The sequence below is a fragment of the Marmota flaviventris genome, chromosome X, assembly GCF_047511675.1.
Source record: "Marmota flaviventris isolate mMarFla1 chromosome X, mMarFla1.hap1, whole genome shotgun sequence".
Classification (NCBI taxonomy): Eukaryota; Metazoa; Chordata; class Mammalia; order Rodentia; family Sciuridae; genus Marmota; species Marmota flaviventris.
Window position 1 is genome coordinate 74,112,378 of NC_092518.1, and position 21,263 is coordinate 74,133,640.

The window sequence follows — 21,263 nt, forward strand, 5'->3', positions numbered from 1 at the left end:
GCCCTGGGTTCAATCCCCAGCACCACACCCCCCCCCAAAAAAAAAAAGTTTAAAGGAGACAGTTCATATAAAAATGTCTAGATAGCCTCTGGCACATCTTAGTAACTTGGTAAATATTAGCTACCAACACTATCATTTAGTGGAAGATCTTGGTCAGATCATTAGAAAGCTGTTTTTACTTTTAAAAGTAATTTAAAAGCTTTAATCCAGGCATGTGGTTTTGTTTTTGTTTTGGCAGTGCTGGAGATGGAACCCAGGACTTTGCACATGCCACACCATTGAGCTACATCTCCAGTCCCAGAATTATTCTTCAGTAGAAGTGTTTGCTTCCCTTGGTGAGAATGTTTATCAGCAGAATTCTCCAGTGACATTTATCAGGAAAACTAGAGAAAGTAGGTAGGTAGGCTTCTCAGCCTAAGACTCATGGATATAGTATTTTGGGACAGGATGGGGGGATTTTTGAATAGCTTTGCCAGTGACCAACTATCATTTTGGGCATGTCACTTAACCTGTCTATACCCTAAGCGTTTCATCTGTATAACAATGGGATTGAACTAGAGATTCTAAAATGTTCCTCTCAGCCCCATGACTAATAAGCTGAGCACAAAGCCAATCAGAGACCCTTGGAGATAAGAGCAAATGATGCAGCATTAAACAGTGTCAGATCTTCCAAGTAAGGTTGTAAGATGGATCTTTCTGTGTCAGATTTCTGTCCCTCAAACAATTATGGATTAGTTGGTTTTTATTGCTTTGTAAAATGGTATAGAGTAGAGCTAAGACTGTGTTATAGAGTCAGACCTTGGTTTGAAAATCAATTCTGGTGTCTCCTAGTGGGTGCCATGGGTAATTATCTAAACTTTCTTAACATCAGTTTCTACCTCTGTAAGGTGATAATTATGTAACTTCATCTGCTTATGAGGATGAAAGACAATAATATATGTAAAGCACTTAGCCCTGGAAAAATGGAAGTGCTCAATCAACCATGTCTGCTATTGCTGCTCTTATTGGTATTAACATAATTTTTCTGACATGGGCATAGATATACTTCAGCATTTTTTCTTGGTTATAGCTTTCTTTTTCCCCCCAGTACTGGGGATCAAACCCAGAGCCTCAAACACATGCTAGGCAGAGTTCTCTACTCCAGAGCTACATCCCCAGCTCTATAGATTTCTCTCTTTGAAGGGAGGTTAAGAAAGGCATAAGTAAATCTTTCTGACCTGAAGTTGCTCTAAAGTCAGACAGGTCTGGATTCAATTCCTCGCTCTACTTTTTACAGTTTCCTCATCTGTAAAATGCAATCAAGTGTAATGCCTACCTCCAAAGATAATCAATAAGATAATCAATGTGAAGTGCTTAGCACTTAGTGCTTTAGGTACCTCTGACGGGGTCGGGGGGGGGTTAGGCCCTAAAAGTCCTGGAAGAAGACCACCCTCTGTCCCAGCCTCACACTTTCTCCTATTCTCTCCCCTCTGTCCTTCATTTAAGGAGTACTAATACAGGAACCAAGGGCTTTTCCCAGATATCCACACTTAGTGTAGTGTGTATTCACACTTAAGTGTAGTGTGACTGACATCGAGAAGGTACTCAATAAATGGTGGCTATGGTACTCATAATGAAAGTAATGATAGAAATAATAGTAAAAACTACTACCACACCACCCTTGGGATACAGGGTTGAATTTATTTAGTTGGTAGGAGAGGCATCAGTTGCTGTCCCTGAAGAGACAGCAAAGAAATGTTGGGCTTATCAGACAGTGGCTAGCACTTGAAAACCAAGTTGTTTTCTTGGAGGTGTGACTTAAAATGATTCAGTAGAGCATAATTCTCAACAAAAAGATTCTATTTATGTTGCCATCCCCTTGACGTGCAAGAACCTTAAAGGAAAAAATGTGATTCTAAAGTAATCCTGTACTTCTGACAATCTATTTCAGTTAGTCACCCACGACATCTTGCCTGAAGCTTCAGTAGGAGCATCTGGGTATGAAAGATGTAAAGTCTCTGTTCTTCTTTGCCAAGTTGGTGTTCCTTCTCAAATGGACACCCCCTAACTTCTTGAGCCTCTTAGTGGGTGTAGGATTAATTTGATGAGTATAATACAGACGTACAGGTATAATGGTGGTTCTCAAGGATGTGATGTCAGAGTAGGTGGACTTGTGCATGGTGGACTGATATTATCAAATAGAAGTTTAAAAAAACTTGAGTGTTCCTGCTGGTTCTGGTGATGAATCCGTTTGGTGAGGGAAGTATATTGAGATGTTTCTTTGGATTTCCCTCTGTTTTTCTCTTTTTTAATAGTCCTTTAAAAGCCTAATAAAAGAAAAGGTCAGTCACTGCAAGTAAAGCCAAGTGTCAGGTTTTCTTTCCTTCCCTGAACACTTAAGGGTAGGAGGGTGCAAGCCAGTTTCCAGGGGGGTGTTCACTGCAACCCATGAGGTACCCCCCTCTGCCTCAGCCTCATGCTTTCTCCTACTCTCTCCCCTCTGCCCTTCATTTAAGAAGTACTAACACAGGAACCAAGGGTTTTTCCCCAGGAATTTTTTTGTAACATCTCCCAGGTATCCATTTTCTTTTTTACAGTAGGTTCTGAGGTTATAGAAATGAAAAGGGATTTCAATATTGGACAAAGATTTAGGGATAGTTGCTGATAATCTAGAAAGATATCCCTTCTCTTTTTTAGATTCTTTCTACTTTTAAAAATATTTATTTATTTTACTTATACACCTTTGTTTTTAATTATTTACTTTTACTTGGTCCTGAGGATTGAATCCAGGGCCTTGAAGGCGCTAGGTGAGTGCTCTACTGCTGAGCCACAACCCCAGCCCTAGATTCCTTCTACTTAATTCTCATCCTTTCCCCTTTATCCGTGTCTTTGGCTTATTGGCTCTGGCTAAGTCCAGGTCCCTGGACTTCTGGGTATCCTGAAGGGCTAGATTCCTTTCAGAACTGAGGTGACATTGTAAGATTGACAGTTGACAGTTTTGAAGACTAGTCCCAAGGAAAAATAAGGAGTGGCCATTAATAACAGTAAGCCTTTAAGCCCTTACAGCTTTTTGTTTTTCAAATGTCTTTATTGTATTGGGAGGGATTATATCTGCTTATAAAAAAGAAAATTTTGAATAAAACGCAAATCCAAAGACTTGTTAATGTCACCCAGTACCTTATCCCTAGAGAAAAATCACTGCTCATTTTTGGTGTTACCTACCTCTCTCTGTCTCTGTCTCTGTCTCTGTCTCTCTCTCTCTCTACACACACACACACACACACACACACACACACACACGTCATACTATGTATTCTAATCTATTCAATATTCTATTCAATATAAATAATGCTGTTTTCCCAAAATGTCAGGTTGTGGAAAACTTTCCATGTCACATTTTTAATAGCATTTAATTATGTGGAGGTATCCTAATTTATTTAGCAATTTCCCATTGTTGGACACGTAGTTTATTTCCAACCTTTAGCTGTTGTACACAATGCTGTCATTTAACATCCTTGAGCATACTTTCTTTTTGGTGGGGGGCACTTACGTAATTATCTTTGGATGTAGCTGAAGAAATGAGACTATTGGGATCAAAGGGCTTCTACATTTTTTTTTTGTGGGAGGTACTGGGGATTGAACTTGGGGGCACTCGACCACTGAGCCACATCCCCAGGTCTATTTTGTATTTTATTTAGAGACGGGGTCTCACTGAGTTGTTTAATGCCTTGCTAAATTGCTGAAGCTGGCTTTGAACTCGAGATCCTCCTGCCTTAGCTTCCAGAACTCCTGGGGTTATAGGTGTGCACCATGGCACCAGGCTAGGCTTCCACATTTTAAAAATTCCTTGGTATATATATTGAGGGAAGATGGGAAATGGTCAAACTATCCTCCATAAAGATTTTACCAATTATATTTCCACCATTGAGAGTCAACCTTTAAGATATCCCTATGGCCATCCAAAGATCATATGTCAAACAATGCTAGGGTATCATACTGGGCTTTTAGGTGGTGATCCCCAAGCATTCTCCCTATACTTAGTCTAGTCATCAACCATGGTGTGAGAAAAGGATTTCAGCCTCAAAATAGGAGTAATATTGTTGAAATTGTGAGGGAAAGGGAAGCCCTTTTCTTTAGTCACTGGTTCAATATTACCTTCAAAAAGATCCTCACCAACATATGGAGCTGGAGTCTGTAAGTTATTGCTTCGGTTGTAGTGAGGCTCAGTAATGTTCTGTGCTCCATTTCCCCCAGAACATTCACCTTCCTCCATGGGTTCATCTAAAGCAAATGTCACTGATATATTCTTTTTAGGCCTTAATCTTAGGCCATCTTTCTGTACAGCAAGAACATGGGGGGAAAAGTCAGTTGGTGCTCAAAGAATTCAAGAATTGTCCCTGGGTAGTAACAAAGAGCCATTTACCTGTAGAATTGGTTTTAGAGGCCTAGCTTCCATGGAGCGTTGTCCAAAATGCTGTCTTTTCTCGAAATTCTGTCTTTTTTCTTTGGACATTACTATTCTGGTAGAGAAGCTGAGGAAATTTGAAAGAACAAAGCAGTAGTAGAAACAGACACACAAACATCTAATGTAGCTACTACCCCATTTCTCCCATATGCCTTTGGGCAATGAAAGTGACAACAGAGCAAGAGGACATTTAGGCCTTTTATTCCTGAAAATCTTGATCATCACCTTTTTCTTTTTGTTTTCTCTTTTTAATATCTCTATGCTGTCTTCTTACTCCTCATTAGGAGGATCAGATAACTGAAAGCAGAAATGTGGAATAGCTCCATGACATACATTCATTGAATAATACCACTAGACTCCTTAACTGATGCTCATGTTCCTTTTCTCCTCCACATGGCAAGCCAGAGAACAGAACAAGCCCTGTTTTGGAAAAGCTGTAATGCGGATATATGGACTTTACCTTTATGCAACTTTTCCCTCTGGCGTGACCACTCAAGTTGTGCCAGGGGTGGTGTGTACCCGACTTTTTGGAGTGTTGGTGGGCACTGCCCTAGCCCCACTTGGCCCATGTGATCTTGAGAGACTTGCTTAGTACTTCCCATAACCTATCTCTCAGAACTCCCTGCTCATGTTGAAGATTGACTCCTGCTTCTATCAGTAAATCTAGTGGAATAAATCTAATGGAGGCAGTTCATTACCTATCTGATGAGCATCTTTCTCCAGAGCCTCTGGTACTCTTGGAGGTTGGAAAGCTCAAAGTGGGTGGTTGTTGGCTAATATACAGCTCTTCATATTTATCTCCAATGGCAGCTAGTAGCCAGCGCAGCCCTTCAATTATGGGATGATGGTTCCTCCTTTGGAGGTTTTTGATGGCTGAACATGGCTCCTGTGACAAAAAAAGAAGAGAAGGTCTGAGACTTGGAGCCTGGGACCCCTGGGGCCTTCAAACCAATCACTCATCTAAATAGCAGAGGTACATATAAGCTGTGCTGTGTCTGGAGAGACTCTAGACTCCCTATGAGACACTCAGCATTCACATTTGAAAAAGTAAATGGAAGACACAAAAGCTGAAGTCCTTTAACAAAGTGGTTGGGATATCTTGGATGTGTGACTTGGAGCGAGTCACTTCCGATCTTTGTTTAAGCCTTAGCATTTTTTTGATTTGTTTTTTGGTACTAGGGATTGAACCCAGGGTACTTAACCACTGAGCCACATCCCCAGCCTTTTTTCTATATTTTTATTTAGTGACAGGGTCTCACTGAGTTGCTTAGGGCCTCACTAAGTTGCCAAGGTTGACTGTGAATTCTTGATCTTCCTGTCTCAACCTCTCGAGCCGCTGGGAACACAGGTGTGTGCCACCACGCCTGGCAGCCTTAGTTTTCTTATCTATAAAATGGGGATATTAAACTTTCAACTGTTTTGAAGGTAAAATGCAATATTTGTTACCACTATCAAATTAGAAATTATCACTGTAGATGTTGCCTGTCAGGGAGTGGCTTTGCCCCAAATCCAACATATGAGGCTGATTATGAAATGGCCTAGACTTTATCAGACAGATTATAGAGGAAGAGGGAAGGAAGAGGTTAACACTTACCACTCTGCACTTGGACTTATTCTCATTCACTAGCCTTTCCAGAAGTAGGTATTCGATAATATCACAAGGCAAGAGGGCATCCTTTTTGTCTTGTTTGTTAGCCAGGCTAGAATAGAACATATAGAGGGAGGAAAGAAGAAAGAAAGAGTGAAACCAAAATAGAGGCAAACAGTAAGAGGAGAACTAATCTTGTATAACTATTACATATCCAGGAATTGGGTTTAAAGACATCTAATGAGACAGAAAATTTTCTAGCCAGCTCTCAGTGGAGGAAATAATGCTACAAATAATTTGAATCCAAAGTAATCCACAGGGCTCATTTCTCATTTCTCCTACTTCATGCCATCAAACTTTTAACTACAGTTGCTAACTGGGATATGAATGGACTTAGCATTTTTACATCTTCATTCAAACTCTATTCATGTTCTATTTGGGCTTGCTAATGAGGAATGAAAAAGGAGTTGTTAGGGGTGAAGATTGACTGGTCACCTAAATTATCACCCTGAAAAAAGTGCCAGTTATATAACTCTTGAGCAAGTTGATAGGGGAGCTAGTTATTAGTGGTTGTTTTCTTGTACCATGAGGTTTCAGGATCAGAGAATGAAACCAGAAAATATGAGAAGCAAAGTTGGAAAGAGTTGAGGAAGAGTCCAGGTTTGGGGATATGTTGAGAGCCACAGCCGAAGGGGCCCCAGCAAACTTCCAGCTGCCAGCAATCCAGCTGCCGGCTGATGATTGGCTCACAGCAGCCCCAGCAACATCTAGCTGATTGGCTCCTCGGCCCCAGCAACATCTAGCTGATTGGCTCCTCTGCGGTGATGCTCATTGGACTGTTTCCCTGCCCTTTCAGACCAAAGGACCTCTTCCCAAAGGAACAGTAGGCTTATTATTGGGACGCAGCTCTTCTACTCTAAAAGGACTTATGATAAGTCCTGGGGTAATTGATCCCGATTATGAAGGTGAAATAAAAATTATAGCCAGTTCTCCAAAGGGTATATCAGTAATTTCACCAGGAGATAGAATAGCACAGTTACTAATAATACCCAGCCTACATGATAAATTTTCCAGTCGTACTGTAGAAAGAGGTTCCAAGGGATTAGGTTCCACAGGTGTAGATTGGGCTATGCTTTCTTTAAATTTAGATTCTCGCCCCATGCTAAAACTAAATATTCAAGGACATGAATTTAATGGGCTACTGGATACAGGTGCAGACCTTAGCATCATCTCTCGTCAAGAATGGCCAAAACATTGGCCATTACAACAAGCCACTCAAACGCTTCGAGGCCTAGGAGTGGCGACTAATCCCCATAGAAGTGCAATGGTATTAGATTGGAAGGATCCTGAAGGATGTGAAGGAACTATACAGCCATATGTATTGGATCATCTTCCCGTAAATTTATGGGGACGAGATGTCCTAGATCAATTAGGTTTGACATTAACAAATAACATCAACCAAAATGCACCCACTATTATGACTAGACAAGGTTTTAGGAAAGGAAAAAGATTAGAAAAACAAGAACAAGGTATAGCAGCACCAATACAAATAGATCAAGGAACAGACAGACATGGGTTGGATTTTCAGAAAGGGCCACTGAGACAATAAAAATTACTTGGAAATCAGAAAGACCAGTATGGGTTCCTCAGTGGCCCCTGACTAAAGAAAAGATACAAGCAGCCCATGACCTGGTCAAACAACAATTAGCAGAAGGACATATACAACCTTCTGTATCTCCCCATAATACTCCCATTTTTGTCATCAAAAAGAAATCTGGTAAATGGAGATTATTGCAAGATTTAAGAGCCATTAATAGTGAGATGGTTATTATGGGACCTGCTCAATCAGGGATTCCTCAGTTGTCTGCTTTGCCAAAAACCTGGTATGTTTTAGTTATAGATATTAAAGATTGTTTTTTTTTCAATTCCAATTCATCCTGAGGATAGTCCACGTTTTGCATTTACTATCCCTGCACTGAATCATGAAGGTCCTGATCAGAGATATGAATGGAAAGTACTCCCTCAAGGGATGGCTAACAGCCCAACTATGTGTCAAATTTATGTTAACAAAGCAATCCAGCCACTTAGAAATCAAAATCCTGAACTACAAATATTTCACTATATGGATGATGTATTATTAGCACACAAAGATAAAAACACATTGCTAGAATGTTATGCCACACTTACAAACTTATTAAAAAATTATAATCTAGAGATAGCAATACATAAAGTACAATTAAATTTTCCAATTAATTATTTAGGAGTTCTATTATCCTCAACCATGGTCCGTCCACCAAAAATTCAAATACGAGTAGATCAACTCAAATCACTTAATGACTTTGGGGTCGGGCTCCAAATTCCTCAATAGGACACCCATAGCACAAAAGTTAATAACTAGAATCAACAAATGGGACTTACTCAAACTAAAAAGTTTTTTCTCAGCAAAAGAAACAATAAGAGAGGTAAATAGGGAGCCTACACCCTGGGAACAAATCTTTACTCCTCACACTTCAGATAGTGCCCTAATATCCAGAGTATACAAAGAACTCAAAAAATTAGACAATAAGAAAACAAACAACCCAATCAACAAATGGGCCAAGGACCTGAACAGACACTTCTCAGAGGAGGACATACAGTCAATCAACAAGTACATGAAAAAATGCTCAACATCTCTAGCAGTCAGAGAAATGCAAATCAAAACCACCCTAAGATACCATCTCACTCCAGTAAGATTGGCAGCTATTAGGAAGTCAAACAACAACAAGTGCTGGCGAGGATGTGGGGAAAAGGGTACACTTGTACATTGCTGGTGGGACTGCAGATTGGTGCAGCCAATTTGGAAAGCAGTATGGAGATTTCTTGGAAAGCTGGGAATGGAGCCACCATTTGACCCAGCTATTCCCCTTCTTGGTCTATTCCCTAAAGACCTAAAAAGAGCATGCTACAGGGACACTGCTACATCGATGTTCATAGCAGCACAATTCACAATAGCAAGACTGTGGAACCAACCTAGATGCCCTTCAATAGACGAATGGATAAAAAAAATGTGGCATTTATACACAATGGAGTATTACTCTGCATTAAAAAATGACAAAATCATAGAATTTACAGGGAAATGGATGGCATTAGAGCATATTATGCTAAGTGAAGCTAGCCAATCCCTAAAAAACAAATGCCAAATGTCTTCTTTGATATAAGGAGAGTAAGTAAGAACAGTGTAGGGACGAAGAGCAGGAGAAGAAGATTAACATTTAACAGGGATGAGAGGTGGGAGGGAAAGGGAGAGAGAAGGAAAATTACATGGTAATGGAAGGAGACCCTCAGGGTTATACAGTGGAGGAGGTAGAGAGAGAGGAGGGGAGGGGAGGGGAGAGGTGGGGAGGGGGGAGGGTGGAGGATGGGAAAGGCAGTGGAGCACAACAGACACTAGTATGGCAATTTGTAAATCAATGGATGTCTAACTGATGTGATTCTGCAATTTGTGTATGGGGTGAAGGTGGGAGTTCATAACCCACTTGAATCAAAGTGTGGAATATGATATGTCAAGAAATTTGTAATGTTTTGAACAACCCACAATAAAAAATTAAAAAAAAAAAAAAAAAAAAAGAAATATCATATGCAGGTCAAAAAGAAAAAAAAAAAAAGTTATTAGGAGACATAAATTGGATAAGGCCTTATTTAGGTATACCAACAGGAGAGTTGGGACCTTTATTTGATATCCTAAAAGGTCCATCAGATCCAAATTCACCCCGAATGTTAACGCCTGAAGCAAGAAAGGCATTAAAAATCATTGAAACATATATGGAAAATATGCATTTGGATAGAATTGATATAAGTTTACCTTTATTATTTATTGTACTACCAACAAAAAATATTCCTACAGGAGTATTTTGGCAAGAAGGTCCATTATTATGGATACATTTATCTTATTCTCCTAACACTATTCTTACTAGGTATCCTGAGGCTGTAGGACAATTAATACTTAAAGGAATAAAAGCAGCAAAGGGAGTGTTTGGAATTTCTCCCAATAAAATTATTACTCCATATACTATGAATCAAATTGATGAGTTAGCTAATGAGTTAAATACTTGGGCAATAATCATGTGCAAATCTAATGTTTCATTTGATAACCACTTACCATCTAATCCTTTATTGTCTTTTTGGTCATTGCATCCTGTAATTTTTCCAAAAATGACAAGAAAAACACCTATCATGAATGCTCCAAATATATTCACTGATGGGTCAAATAATGGTACAGCAGCAGTAGTTACCCCTGATCAAACTTTTACATTTTTAGTACCCAAACAATCAGCTCAAAAGGTAGAGCTTAATGCAGTTTTACAAGCTTTTGTGATGTTTAAAGATTCTGTATTTAATTTATTTTCTGATAGTCAGTATGTAGTTAATGCTATAGTATCTCTTGAAGATGCTGGTAGGATTTCCCCTTCTTCTACTGTTTTCTCTTTGCTTTCCACTATACAAAGTCTAATCTGGGACAGAAAAGATCCATTCTTTATAAGACATATCAGGGCACATACAGGATTGCCTGGAGCCCTTAGTTTGGGCAATGATTTAGCAGATAAAACTACACATGACATACATATTTTCTCTACACTAGAAGAAGCTATAAATTTTCATAAAAAGTTCCATGTCAATGCTAATACTTTACAAAAGCGTTTTAAAATAACTAAGGAACAAGCTAGACAAATAATAAAACAATGTCAAAATTGTGTGACCTTTTTACCACAAGTTAATCTTGGAGTCAATCCTAGAGGATTGATACCTAACCATATTTGGCAGATGGACGTCACACACTTGCCAGAATTTGGAAAATTAAAATATTTGCATGTTACAGTTGATACTTCTTCTGGATTTTTGATGGGCTCCCTTCATGCCGGAGAAAAAACTAAAGATGTTATAGCTCACTGCTTACAAAATTTTGCCACTGTGGGTGTTCCAAAACAGTTAAAAACAGATAATGCCCCTGGTTATACTTCTACCTCTTTTAAACAATTTTGCTCAACATTTGGCATTACTCATATAACAGGAATCCCATACAATCCACAGGGACAAGGCATAGTTGAAAGAGCTCATCAAACTATTAAAATGTACTTATTAAAGCAAAAAGAAGGAATTGGGAAGGGGTATATATTCCCCAAAGATAAACTTAAAATAACCCTTTTTACTCTAAACTTTTTAAATTTGGATTCATCAGGACTTAGTGCTGCGGAAAGGCATATGTGTCCAAAAAATGTACATAAGCCCAAGGTACTTTGGAAGGATATTCTAACAGGACAATGGAAAGGTCCTGACCCAGTGATTGTCTGGAGTCGGGGGTCTGTTTATGTGTTTCCACAGGGAGAACAGCAGCCGATTTGGATTCCAGAAAGATTAACTAAAGCGATTTCTACAGACCAAAAAGAAGATGATTTGGCTCAAATCCATAACAACTGATATCCAAAACTCCAGTTTGGCTATTCTTACATCTGCAACAGAACCAGGATGCTTTTTTCAATATCTATTTTATTATTGCCCTTTGCCATATCATGAAGTTCTATTTTGTTTTTTGAGCTCATACAGACCTAGGTTAATGTTTTGCTGATCAGTTCTATTTTTTGACTATAGAGTTTTTAAACATTGCAATGGAGATTTCACCTGTAAAAAGTTATAAGGCCTTTACTATAATGTTATGTGTTGTATGTATTATGTTATGTGTGCACACTTGTGTTTTGTGTTATATGTTTGAATGTCCATATATCATATATGATGAGCGCTCATGATAAAATGGATCCAAATATTTTTTTTTTCACGTGATTTATATGGTTTAATTTATATTGGGTAAACAACTGTTGAGGATTGTTTTAATATGTAAACAAAAAAGAAGGTTAACAGATCTGTTTGTTTACTTTCACCTTTCCTTTTCATTATATTTAATAATTCTCTTAACGATAATGTAAATTGTTAAGAAAATTGTTTTCTTTTAGTGCCTTCTGTAATGTTACATAATTTTTTCTTTAGCCATTATTGCCAGAATTCCTATCTTCATCCCAGTGCTGGTGAAGTCAAAGATAAAACCAATCTACACCTTCTACAATAGCCATCACTGAACTGCTTGCAGAACTTGCCTGGACACATTGTGAGCTCACCTGTATGCATTTTGAACTATCTGTTGGTGCAGCGACTTGTGGTAGTGTTGGGGTATTTTTGCTGATGATGTCACCGGTGGTACAATTTTTCAAAGGAGCCCTCAATTGGCTTAATGTCATGGCATTTTGCATCCTCCTCTATCTAAAATTTGGGGGCCAACAGAGGTGAGGCAAAGAACCTCACCCCCCCACTGGTGCAAAGGCCTATCCACAAGTATAGCTGTATGCTGGACCGGTAGTCAGTGACGGGTATGATCCAATTGCAGTGGTACCAACCTAAGACAGGAGGCTGACGCCTAGAGGTCAGTTCATCCGATGACGGGTAAGGACCATATGTTGAATTGGACTGCCTAACAGGCACGGTCCCTAAGCCACATGCTTGTTGTTTAAACAGAGAGGGGGAGATGTTGAGAGCCACAGCCGAAGGGGCCCCAGCAAACTTCCAGCTGCCAGCAATCCAGCTGCCGGCTGATGATTGGCTCACAGCGGCCCCAGCAACATCTAGCTGATTGGCTCCTCGGCCCCAGCAACATCTAGCTGATTGGCTCCTCTGCGGTGATGCTCATTGGACTGTTTCCCTGCCCTTTCAGACCACGGAGCTGCTCATTGGGGGACTTTTTGGCTCTGCCCACGTGACCCAGCCAATCGGCCTCAAGAGCAGGAGGTTTGTGGGAGGTGGAGAAGAAGCTTGGGGGGGGAGAGACAGGCTTGTGGAAAGCCGGTGGTGGCAGTTGAGGCTCTGAGGATTTTTCCTGAGAGGCTGTTTGTTTGGCGTGTTTGGTTCTAAAAATAAAGTTAGTTTCTTTTGACAAGTGGCTCCTGATTGTGCCCAGCCAGACTGCGGCAGGGATAGGTGATCCAGATATCACTTCTATTTTTCTTTGATAAATATCTTCAGAATTACCTTTGCACAAACCAATAATGTATTCCATGTGGCAGTGTGTAGTAGAATGTGGCTCTTGAAAACAGAGGACTGGGCCACTCCACCTCACTGAGTCTAAGTGAAGATGAGATCTAGCAAGGTGTGACAAAGGGACTGCCCAGCCTTTTATCTCTAGACTTCTCTTAAGGTAAAAACTGGGAAAGAGAAATAGGGCATAAAAGCAGAATCTTACAGTAAGATGGGTTTCCCTGCCACTCTTTTGTCAGACATTAGACGTGTTAAGATGTTCTTTGCTTCCTGCATATGTTCTACATCACTGGAATCCACGACAAAAACAAGCCCTTGTGCTTGAGCATAGTAGTTTGGCCATTTTTCTTGGCCCTTCAGATCTCCATTTAGGTCATAGATGGCCACTTCATACTCATCTAGCAGGAGTGTAGTCAGTTCTGATTTCACATCATTGTTTATCCTGCTGGGAAGTACTGGATACAGGGGCAGAGGGGAGAAGCAACCACAAATCAGGGAAATATTAGGTCAGACAATTTGTTGAATTTTGACTAGATCCTACTCTGAAAAATGTTACTGAAAAATCCTGTCACCCTGCTCATTCTGGTGGATGCATCTTTTCAAACCATCACTTTGCCTGTGCCACCCCTTCCTGGCTTAGTAACCTGCAGTGAATAACCCTTTGCTCCCAGGATAGAATGCAGACATCTTTAGCTTCTAGCCTGCCAGGCCTGTCTCCTGCACTCTAATATGGTTGGTGGTCACAATGTCTCTGGCTCCCATCCAGTCTGTTCCTCTCTCTGCTCCTTTGCTCACACTTTCCCCACTTGACACACATGCCATGCTCTCTCTTTCCTTGGCCTTCACAGGATGACATTCCCTCAGCTTAGAATACTCTTCTACTACTATATGTTTGGATAATGCCTATGTTTTAAAAAAATCAATTAGATCTTGTTTGTTACAGAAAAATTTGCTTTACACCACCATCCCCAGTATGGATAATGTGCCTTTCATCACATATATCACAGTATTATTAATTTGATGGTTTACTTATCAACTAAACTACAACAGGAAATGTAGCCCTTTTAATTTTGTTCGCTATTAGATTCATGATGCTCAGCACGACGGCTGGCACACAGGTACTCACTAAATATTTGTTGAAAGAATTTGATGAATGAATGAACCAACAGGAGGTCCTTCTCTCTGCCCCCCTTTCTTTAGGCCCAACTTAAGAGCCTTCTCTGGTCTGCTCACCTCTCAACTCTCTCAACACATTGTCTGGACTGGTCCTTCATCTATTTCTGTGCTTGCCTATTACCTGTTAAACCGTGGGTTACACCGTATGTATTCGCTTAAGTGTTTATGGTGGCTGTTTCTATGGATGAAGGTATGAAGTCTTGTCTCACATTATCTCTTCCAAGAAACCATGACAGACTTGGGCACATTTCCCTCTTTAAAAGCCATGTCCAGAACATAAAATCTCATACAGAACTCCATACTTCATTCAGCATCCATAGAAATTCAGTTTAAAACAACAGCCCTAGCCAGGTGTGGTGGCTCACGCCTGCAATCCCAGCTGCTTGGGAGGCTGAGATAGAAGATCTTGAGTTCAAAGCCAGGCACAGCAATTTAGCAAGGCCCTAAGCAACTCAGTGAAATCCTGTCTCTAAATAAAATACAAAATAGGCATGGGGATGTGGCTCAGTGGTCAACTGCCCCTGAGTTCAGTACCCGGTATCAAAACAAAAAACAACCCAAACAGCCTTTATATGAATTTCAGTCTGCTGAACTGTTAGTTCTGGCCTAGCTCTCTGCTCATGTTAGTAGGAAAATGCTTTTATTGATTCTTGACACCCACACCTGGGAGTACTAAGACCAGAATCAATAACTTCTTATAGCCTCAGATCTGTCTGTGACATTCTCCACAGGATTGCCAAAATGAGTCATTAAGCTGAGTAGTTAGTAATATGCTTTTAGATCTTTAGAAATGTATGATTCCACACTTTTATGAGTATATATGTTTATATGTATATTATCATTACATTTTAATCTGATTTTATAAAACCTGTTTTATAAGTCAGTGATCTTTTTCATTATAGCTCTCAGATAACAATTTTCAGTCACAACTTTGATATGACATTTGGTATGTGTGTATTAGACTACTTAATAAGTGAATAGGTTAAAAACTCGGAAGGTAATTTTAAAATCTTGATTCCTGTACCTTGATGAGCTTTATGCTATTTTTCCCATGTCAGAATTAAAAAAAAAGTTTTTCCTATTTTTTTCCTTCTACTTGAAATCTTGCTAATTCCTTCAGTAACAATCTATTGTTGATGAACCCTAAGATGCCATAAGTTCCCTTACAACTTACATTTCTCTTATTTCCTCTATTAATTCATAAACACCCCAAGGAAAAGTACTGGCTCTCATTCCTGACAGTGTTTCATAAAGCATGGTTGGGGGATTGTCTACTTCAGAGTTGCATGGGCATGATTGTTAGCTCCTAACCTGGGCCAAATGATTCAGAATCTCTAGGTTTGGGATCCAATCATTTGTATATGTAATAAACTCCTTATAATTAACAAAATCCCCAGGTGATTCTTCTGCACATAAGAGCAGAAAAACCACTGCTCTAGAGAGCCATGAAACTCATGCCTGATGTATCTCAGTATCATCTGGAGAAAGTTATTAAGTTACGGATTTCATAACCTGCCCCAGACCAAAGTATCTGGGCCTGCAGGTGCTTAGTCAGAGGTTTGAAGGCTTCCTAGGTGATTCTGGTCATAGGCTCTTAGTATTCGTTGTTCATGATTACCTCTGCTATATATAGTTTAGGGGCTTTACTACTAAACTATATCCCCAACACTTTTGTTTTTTAATTTTGAGACAGGGTCTCACTTGGTTGCAAGGCTGGTCTCAAACTTGCAAACCTCCTGCCTTAGCCTCCCAAGTCACTGGGATTATACACATGCACAACCACATCAGGCTACCTGTGGAAACCTGTGAAGCTAGGCCTCATTCTCTGATAGTTTGATTTCATAGATCTGGGGTGGTGCTTAAACATCATGGGTTTTTGTGTTTTTTTTTTTAATAATCATTTGTATGATTCTAGGTAATTAAATTCTAATTCTAGGTAATTAAAACATATAGCCAGTTTTGAGAGGCACTGGTCCATATGTTGTTATTTAGGGCACCTTTTTGTGCTCATGCTCGAGTTTCTTACCCCATACGACCATGTCAGAAAAAAATAGTTACAGTGAATGGTGTCATCAATAATCATATCTTGCCAGGGTCGGTGGCACACACTTGTCATCCCAGTGTCTCTGGAGGCTGAAGCCAGAGGATTATGAGTTCAAAGCCAGCCTCAGCAACTTAGCGAGGACTTGTCTCTAAATAAAAATATATAAAAGAACTGGGGATGTGGCTCAGTGGTTAAGCGCCCGTGGGTTCAATCCCCAGTACCCACCCCCCAAAAAAGTGTACCACAATATTTTATAGCTGATGTCTCTAAATGTTCACACAAATTACTACTTGTAGACTGGAATTTCCTTCTAGGCAATTGTCTGTTCTTGGCAATCATCCTAAAAACATTTGCAGGAGTAGGGGAGGTGACCTACTCAATTTGGGGTACAGAATAACCTACTGCATTGACTCTGGTGGTCCTGTGTGAACAGAGTAACATGAGATATGCCTCAGAATGTGATATCAGTGCTCATTAAAAACTCTTCTGAGAATGAAGTCACCACTATAAACCAATACATTTGTGAATTAGTCCCAAGTCATTCACTGAGCACAAGGCAAGTTATGCAGTAACAATAAATAGACTTCAGGCATTTTTCTCTAGGAATTATAGTGGAAAACAGACACTATTCTCATAGACTAATTACATAGGGCTAATTTCAGATGAGTACTTCCCAAAAGCTGGCTGACCATCAGTAACACCTGGAGAGTTCTTAAAGTAGATTCCCAGGTCCCACCCAAACTGAATGGGAATCTAGACATGAAGCTGAGTTGGAGCTCTAGAAAATTAACCCCAGTTTTATCAGTAATATGGTGGTCTATCCTGGCTTCTTGACTTTCCTGCTGCCGCTGATTTTCTTATAATGTTTGCCTATCAGAATTAAGAAGCAAGGAATCAAGTTTGTTGCCTTTACTGAGCAGGGAGGCAGGGAACCATTGGCTAAAATGTGGTGCTTGGAGCTGCTGTTGGTGCAGGGGAAGAAGATATAAGATGAGGGACTGGGGCTGTGGCTTAGTGAAAGCACACTTGCCCAGAATGTGTGAGGCACTGGGTTCGATTTTCAGTACCACATTAAAGTAAAGGTCTATCAACAAATAAAAAAAAAAAAAAACATTAAAAAAGATAAGATGATAAATGTAGTCTTGGGACTGGTGTAATGGGGGAATACATTAATTCCACAAATATGTATTGAGTACCCTCCTGAAGATACTTCACTTTAGTGAAGGCACTAAAGATAGAGAAGACGAGATCCATTATGTCTCCTCAAGGGGATCACAGTCTAGGGTATGGACTTGGAGTTGAACAGGGATGTGTTACAAATGCATGCTACAGGGATGCTTAGGATAAAGTGGGAGTGAGGAACTGGGGATTAGAGAAGGCTTTCCTGTGTTCAAGCTTCCACTGTGACTTGAGGTGTTTGATTAAGCAGATAGATAACGGAGGGAATGAAATTCTAAGAGGTGGGCAGCAGGTACAGAAAATGCAGTCCTGTGACTTAGAGTGCTGTGGTGACAGAGGATGGCAAAGCATCTGTATTGATTTTATCAGAGGACATACGTGGGGAGAATGGGAAATGAAGCTGAAGGAGGAGTTGGGGACCAAACCATGAAAGGCTTTGTGTACTGCTAAGGAATGTAAGTTTTGTTTTGAAGACAACGGGGAGGCATTGAGCAGTTTTGTGCAGGAAAGCATGATCAGAGTTTTGTATAATTCCTCACGTTAACTGGGGGTGGGGAGGCTGGAGATAGGAAGATCAGCCAGAAAGTTGCTGCTATATATAGTTTAGGGGCTTCAAATTGGCCAGTGGCAGAAGAGTCAGCTTAGGGCTGCCAGTTTAGATAAAACCCAGCCATGTCATCATACCCCTTCATTTATTCAGTGAACATTGAGGACACAGTACTGGCCTCTTTGAGTGATTGACTAGCAGTTAGCTGGGTCTTCACAACTAGTATAGTAGCTTCCTGAAATTCTGTGTAAGTGCTTCTTGAAATGTCAAGGTATTAAACTAGAGATATGGTATTAAACTTGCACATCTCCAAATTGACAGTTCTGAAGCTCCAACTTTCTATATTAGCTGTCACCAAGGGTTTCATGTTATTAAACTTCTTTATCATCCACACTTGTCTCTTATCTAGACCAAATTCCACTTTAATTGAGTTCTGGAACTAGACACCATTTCAAACATGCTCTCCTTCATAATTGACTGCAATGCTTTACATAGTTTCAGTTAATTTATATTGACAATATGAGAAGACTTTCAATTAGGACATCTTACAAAGGGAATGCATGACAGATATTACATAAACAGGCTGAAATACGGAGATTCCTTGGAAAACTGGGTATGGAACCACCATTTGACCCAGTTATCCCTCTCCTCGGACTATACACAAAGGACTTAAAAACAGCATACTACAGGGACACAGCCACATCAATGTTTATAGCAGCACAATTCACAATTGCTAAACTGTGGAGCCAACCTAGATGTCCTTCAGTGGATGAATAGATAAAAAATGTGGCATATATACACAATGGAATTTTACTCAGCATTAAAAAAGAACAAAATCATGGCATTTGCAGGTAAATGGATGGCGTTGGAGAAGATAATGCTAAGTGAAGTCAGCCAATCCCCAAAAAATAAATGCCGAATGTTTTCTCTGATATAAGGAGGTTGACTCATAGTGGGATTGGGAGGGAGAGTATGGGAGGAATAGGTGAATTCTAGATAGGGAAGAGGGGGTGGGAGTGAAAGGGAGGGGGCAGGGGATTAGTAAGGATGGTGGAATGTGATGGACATTATTATACAAAGTACATGTATGAAGACTTTAATTGGGTGTCAACATACGGTATATACAAACAGATACAAAAATTGTGGTATATATATGTATTAAGAAATGCAAAAAAAAAAGAATAGTGTTATCTTGATTAGGTAGAGGGAAGTGAAAGAAGGGGAAGGAAGGGTATGTGGGGATAAGAAAGATAGTAGAATGAAACAGACATTATTACTTTATGTATGTATGACTGTATGACTGATATGATTCTATAATATGTATACTCAGAAAAATGAGAACTTATATCCCATCTATGTATGATATATCAAAGTATATAAGTGCATTCTACTGTCATGTATAACTAATTAAAACAAATAAAAAATTTAAAAACAGACTGGTAACACTGAAGGGTGTTGTGTGTGTGTGTGTGTTTTGGGAGGTGTTTATCCTTCAAAAGAGGGAAATTAAGGACTAGGAAATAAGACTAGGATGGAATGACTATTTCACTGGACTCTGGAAGACCTACACCAGTATCTAATGCTCTTAGTTTCTCACATCTTTGAAAGGCCTCCACAAGAACGGTTTTGCCTGAGTTTTCCAAGCCAATGATAATGACAGTTGCATTCCTGGAAATAGAAAAGAGAAATTAGCCAAACCCATAAAACACTGTTAATTGTTCAGCGAAAGATACTAGAATTCTAGTCTTCCTTAGTGTTTGAGGATATGTAGTAGTCCCAATGCATGTAACATAAAAAGCCCAGCTAAAGTGGTAGAAGGTGCTATGTGAGCCCCTCCCCAAAGCCTCCAAGGATGCTCTTCTTTCTTAATTAACTTACCTTGTAGAACAGCCTTCCTCCCTCAGCCCTGTTCCCCATCATGTAGCTACTACTCAGTCATTTCCCAAATATATTACAATGATTTGTCCCTTGAGGGATTGTGGGCAAATACATGGGAGGAGGTGGTAGAATGGGTTTAGAAAAATAATTGTAACATTACCTTCGTTTCTCTTCAGTTGGTTTTAGCCGGGACCAGCAAGAGGTCAGTAGCCGGAACATGATTCAACTTGGTTCTTGAATATTAAGAGAAGAAAGTATATGAGAACTCAGGCCCATTATTAACACTTGAACCTAAATCAACTTACAACTATACAGGTGCTGGTAAATAGAAATCCTGGGACTGTTATAATTTCATTACTTTATTCTGTCCAACTTTGTCTATAAATGTCATAGAGAAACAGGTTATCCTTAACTCCAGTGACAGCTCTTGTGCTGATATATATTTTCCAACAACATGAAGTGGCTTTTTTGGGGTGGGGGACAGCACCTGGGATTAAACTCGGGCATTTGACCACTGAGCCACCTTCCCAGCCCTATTTTGTATTTTATTTAGAGACAGGGTCTCACTGAGTTGCTTAGGGCCTCCCTTTATTTATTCATTTATTTATTTAGTTAGTTAATTGTAGTTGGAGACAATTCCTTTGTTTATTTATTTTTATGTGTGCTGAGGATCAAACCCAGCAGTTAGTTGTAGTTGGACACAATTCCTTTGTTTATTTATTTTTATGTGTGCTGAGGATCAAACCCAGCACCTCACCCATGCCAGGCATGCACTGTACCACTGAGCCACAACCCTGGCAGTGCCTCACTTTTGCTGAGGCTGGCTTTGAACTAGCAATCCTCCTCCCTCAGCCTCCTGAGCTTCTGGGATTACAGGCATGTGCCACTACGCCCAGCTAGTGGCTTGTTATTAAATCAACCCACATAGACACAGGTGGTGTGGTCTATCCCTTCAACTAGTTTGTCCCTATTTGTTAGTAATATTTATTCTACCTTGGGAAGGGAGTAGGACTATATCTTGGAGAGAAATCAGGTTAGATTTAAAGAAGGACCTGTTGGGAAATCTGTTCTCAGTAACAACTCTCCATTTTTCTTTTATTTTATTTTTTTATTTTGAGATAGAGTCTCACTAAGTTGCTGAGGCTGGCCTTGTATTTGTGACCCTCCTGTCTCAGCCTCCTGAGTCATATTTTTATTTAATTTTGAGACAGGGTCTCAATAAGTTGCCCAGGCTGGCTTCGAATTTGGAATCCTTCTGCTTCCGTACTCCCTCACCTCCCAATAACTGGGTTTACAGGTATGTACCACTGCATCTGGCTCCTTGTAGTTTTGGTTTACATTTCCCTAGTAG

General features: G+C 39.9%; 2 protein-coding genes across 4 annotated transcripts in view; one reads left to right on the forward strand and one right to left on the reverse strand.

The window, feature by feature from the left end:
• Positions 1-12,986, forward strand: part of Trmt2b (tRNA methyltransferase 2 homolog B) — a 74,859-nt gene extending 61,873 nt beyond the window's left edge. The window contains exons 14-15 of one of the 3 annotated variants that reach the window (XM_071606125.1): positions 239-396; positions 12,051-12,986. In XM_071606125.1, coding sequence (XP_071462226.1) covers positions 239-317 — 79 coding nt within the window. In that variant the 3' untranslated portion in view covers positions 318-396; positions 12,051-12,986. Of the gene's footprint in view, positions 1-238; positions 397-12,050 lie in introns of those variants that run through there. The other 2 variants (XM_071606126.1, XM_071606124.1) reach the window with 2 other exon arrangements.
• Arl13a (ARF like GTPase 13A) lies at positions 1,684-20,131 on the reverse strand. The gene is made up of 8 exons (XM_027933818.1): positions 20,073-20,131; positions 19,632-19,702; positions 13,294-13,543; positions 6,039-6,144; positions 5,143-5,330; positions 4,403-4,511; positions 4,135-4,315; positions 1,684-1,715 (listed from the first exon to the last, which is right to left on the reverse strand). Exons 1-8 carry the CDS (start codon positions 20,129-20,131, stop codon positions 1,684-1,686), a joined length of 996 nt encoding a protein of 331 aa, XP_027789619.1.
• Positions 20,132-21,263: the final 1,132 nt, after the last annotated feature.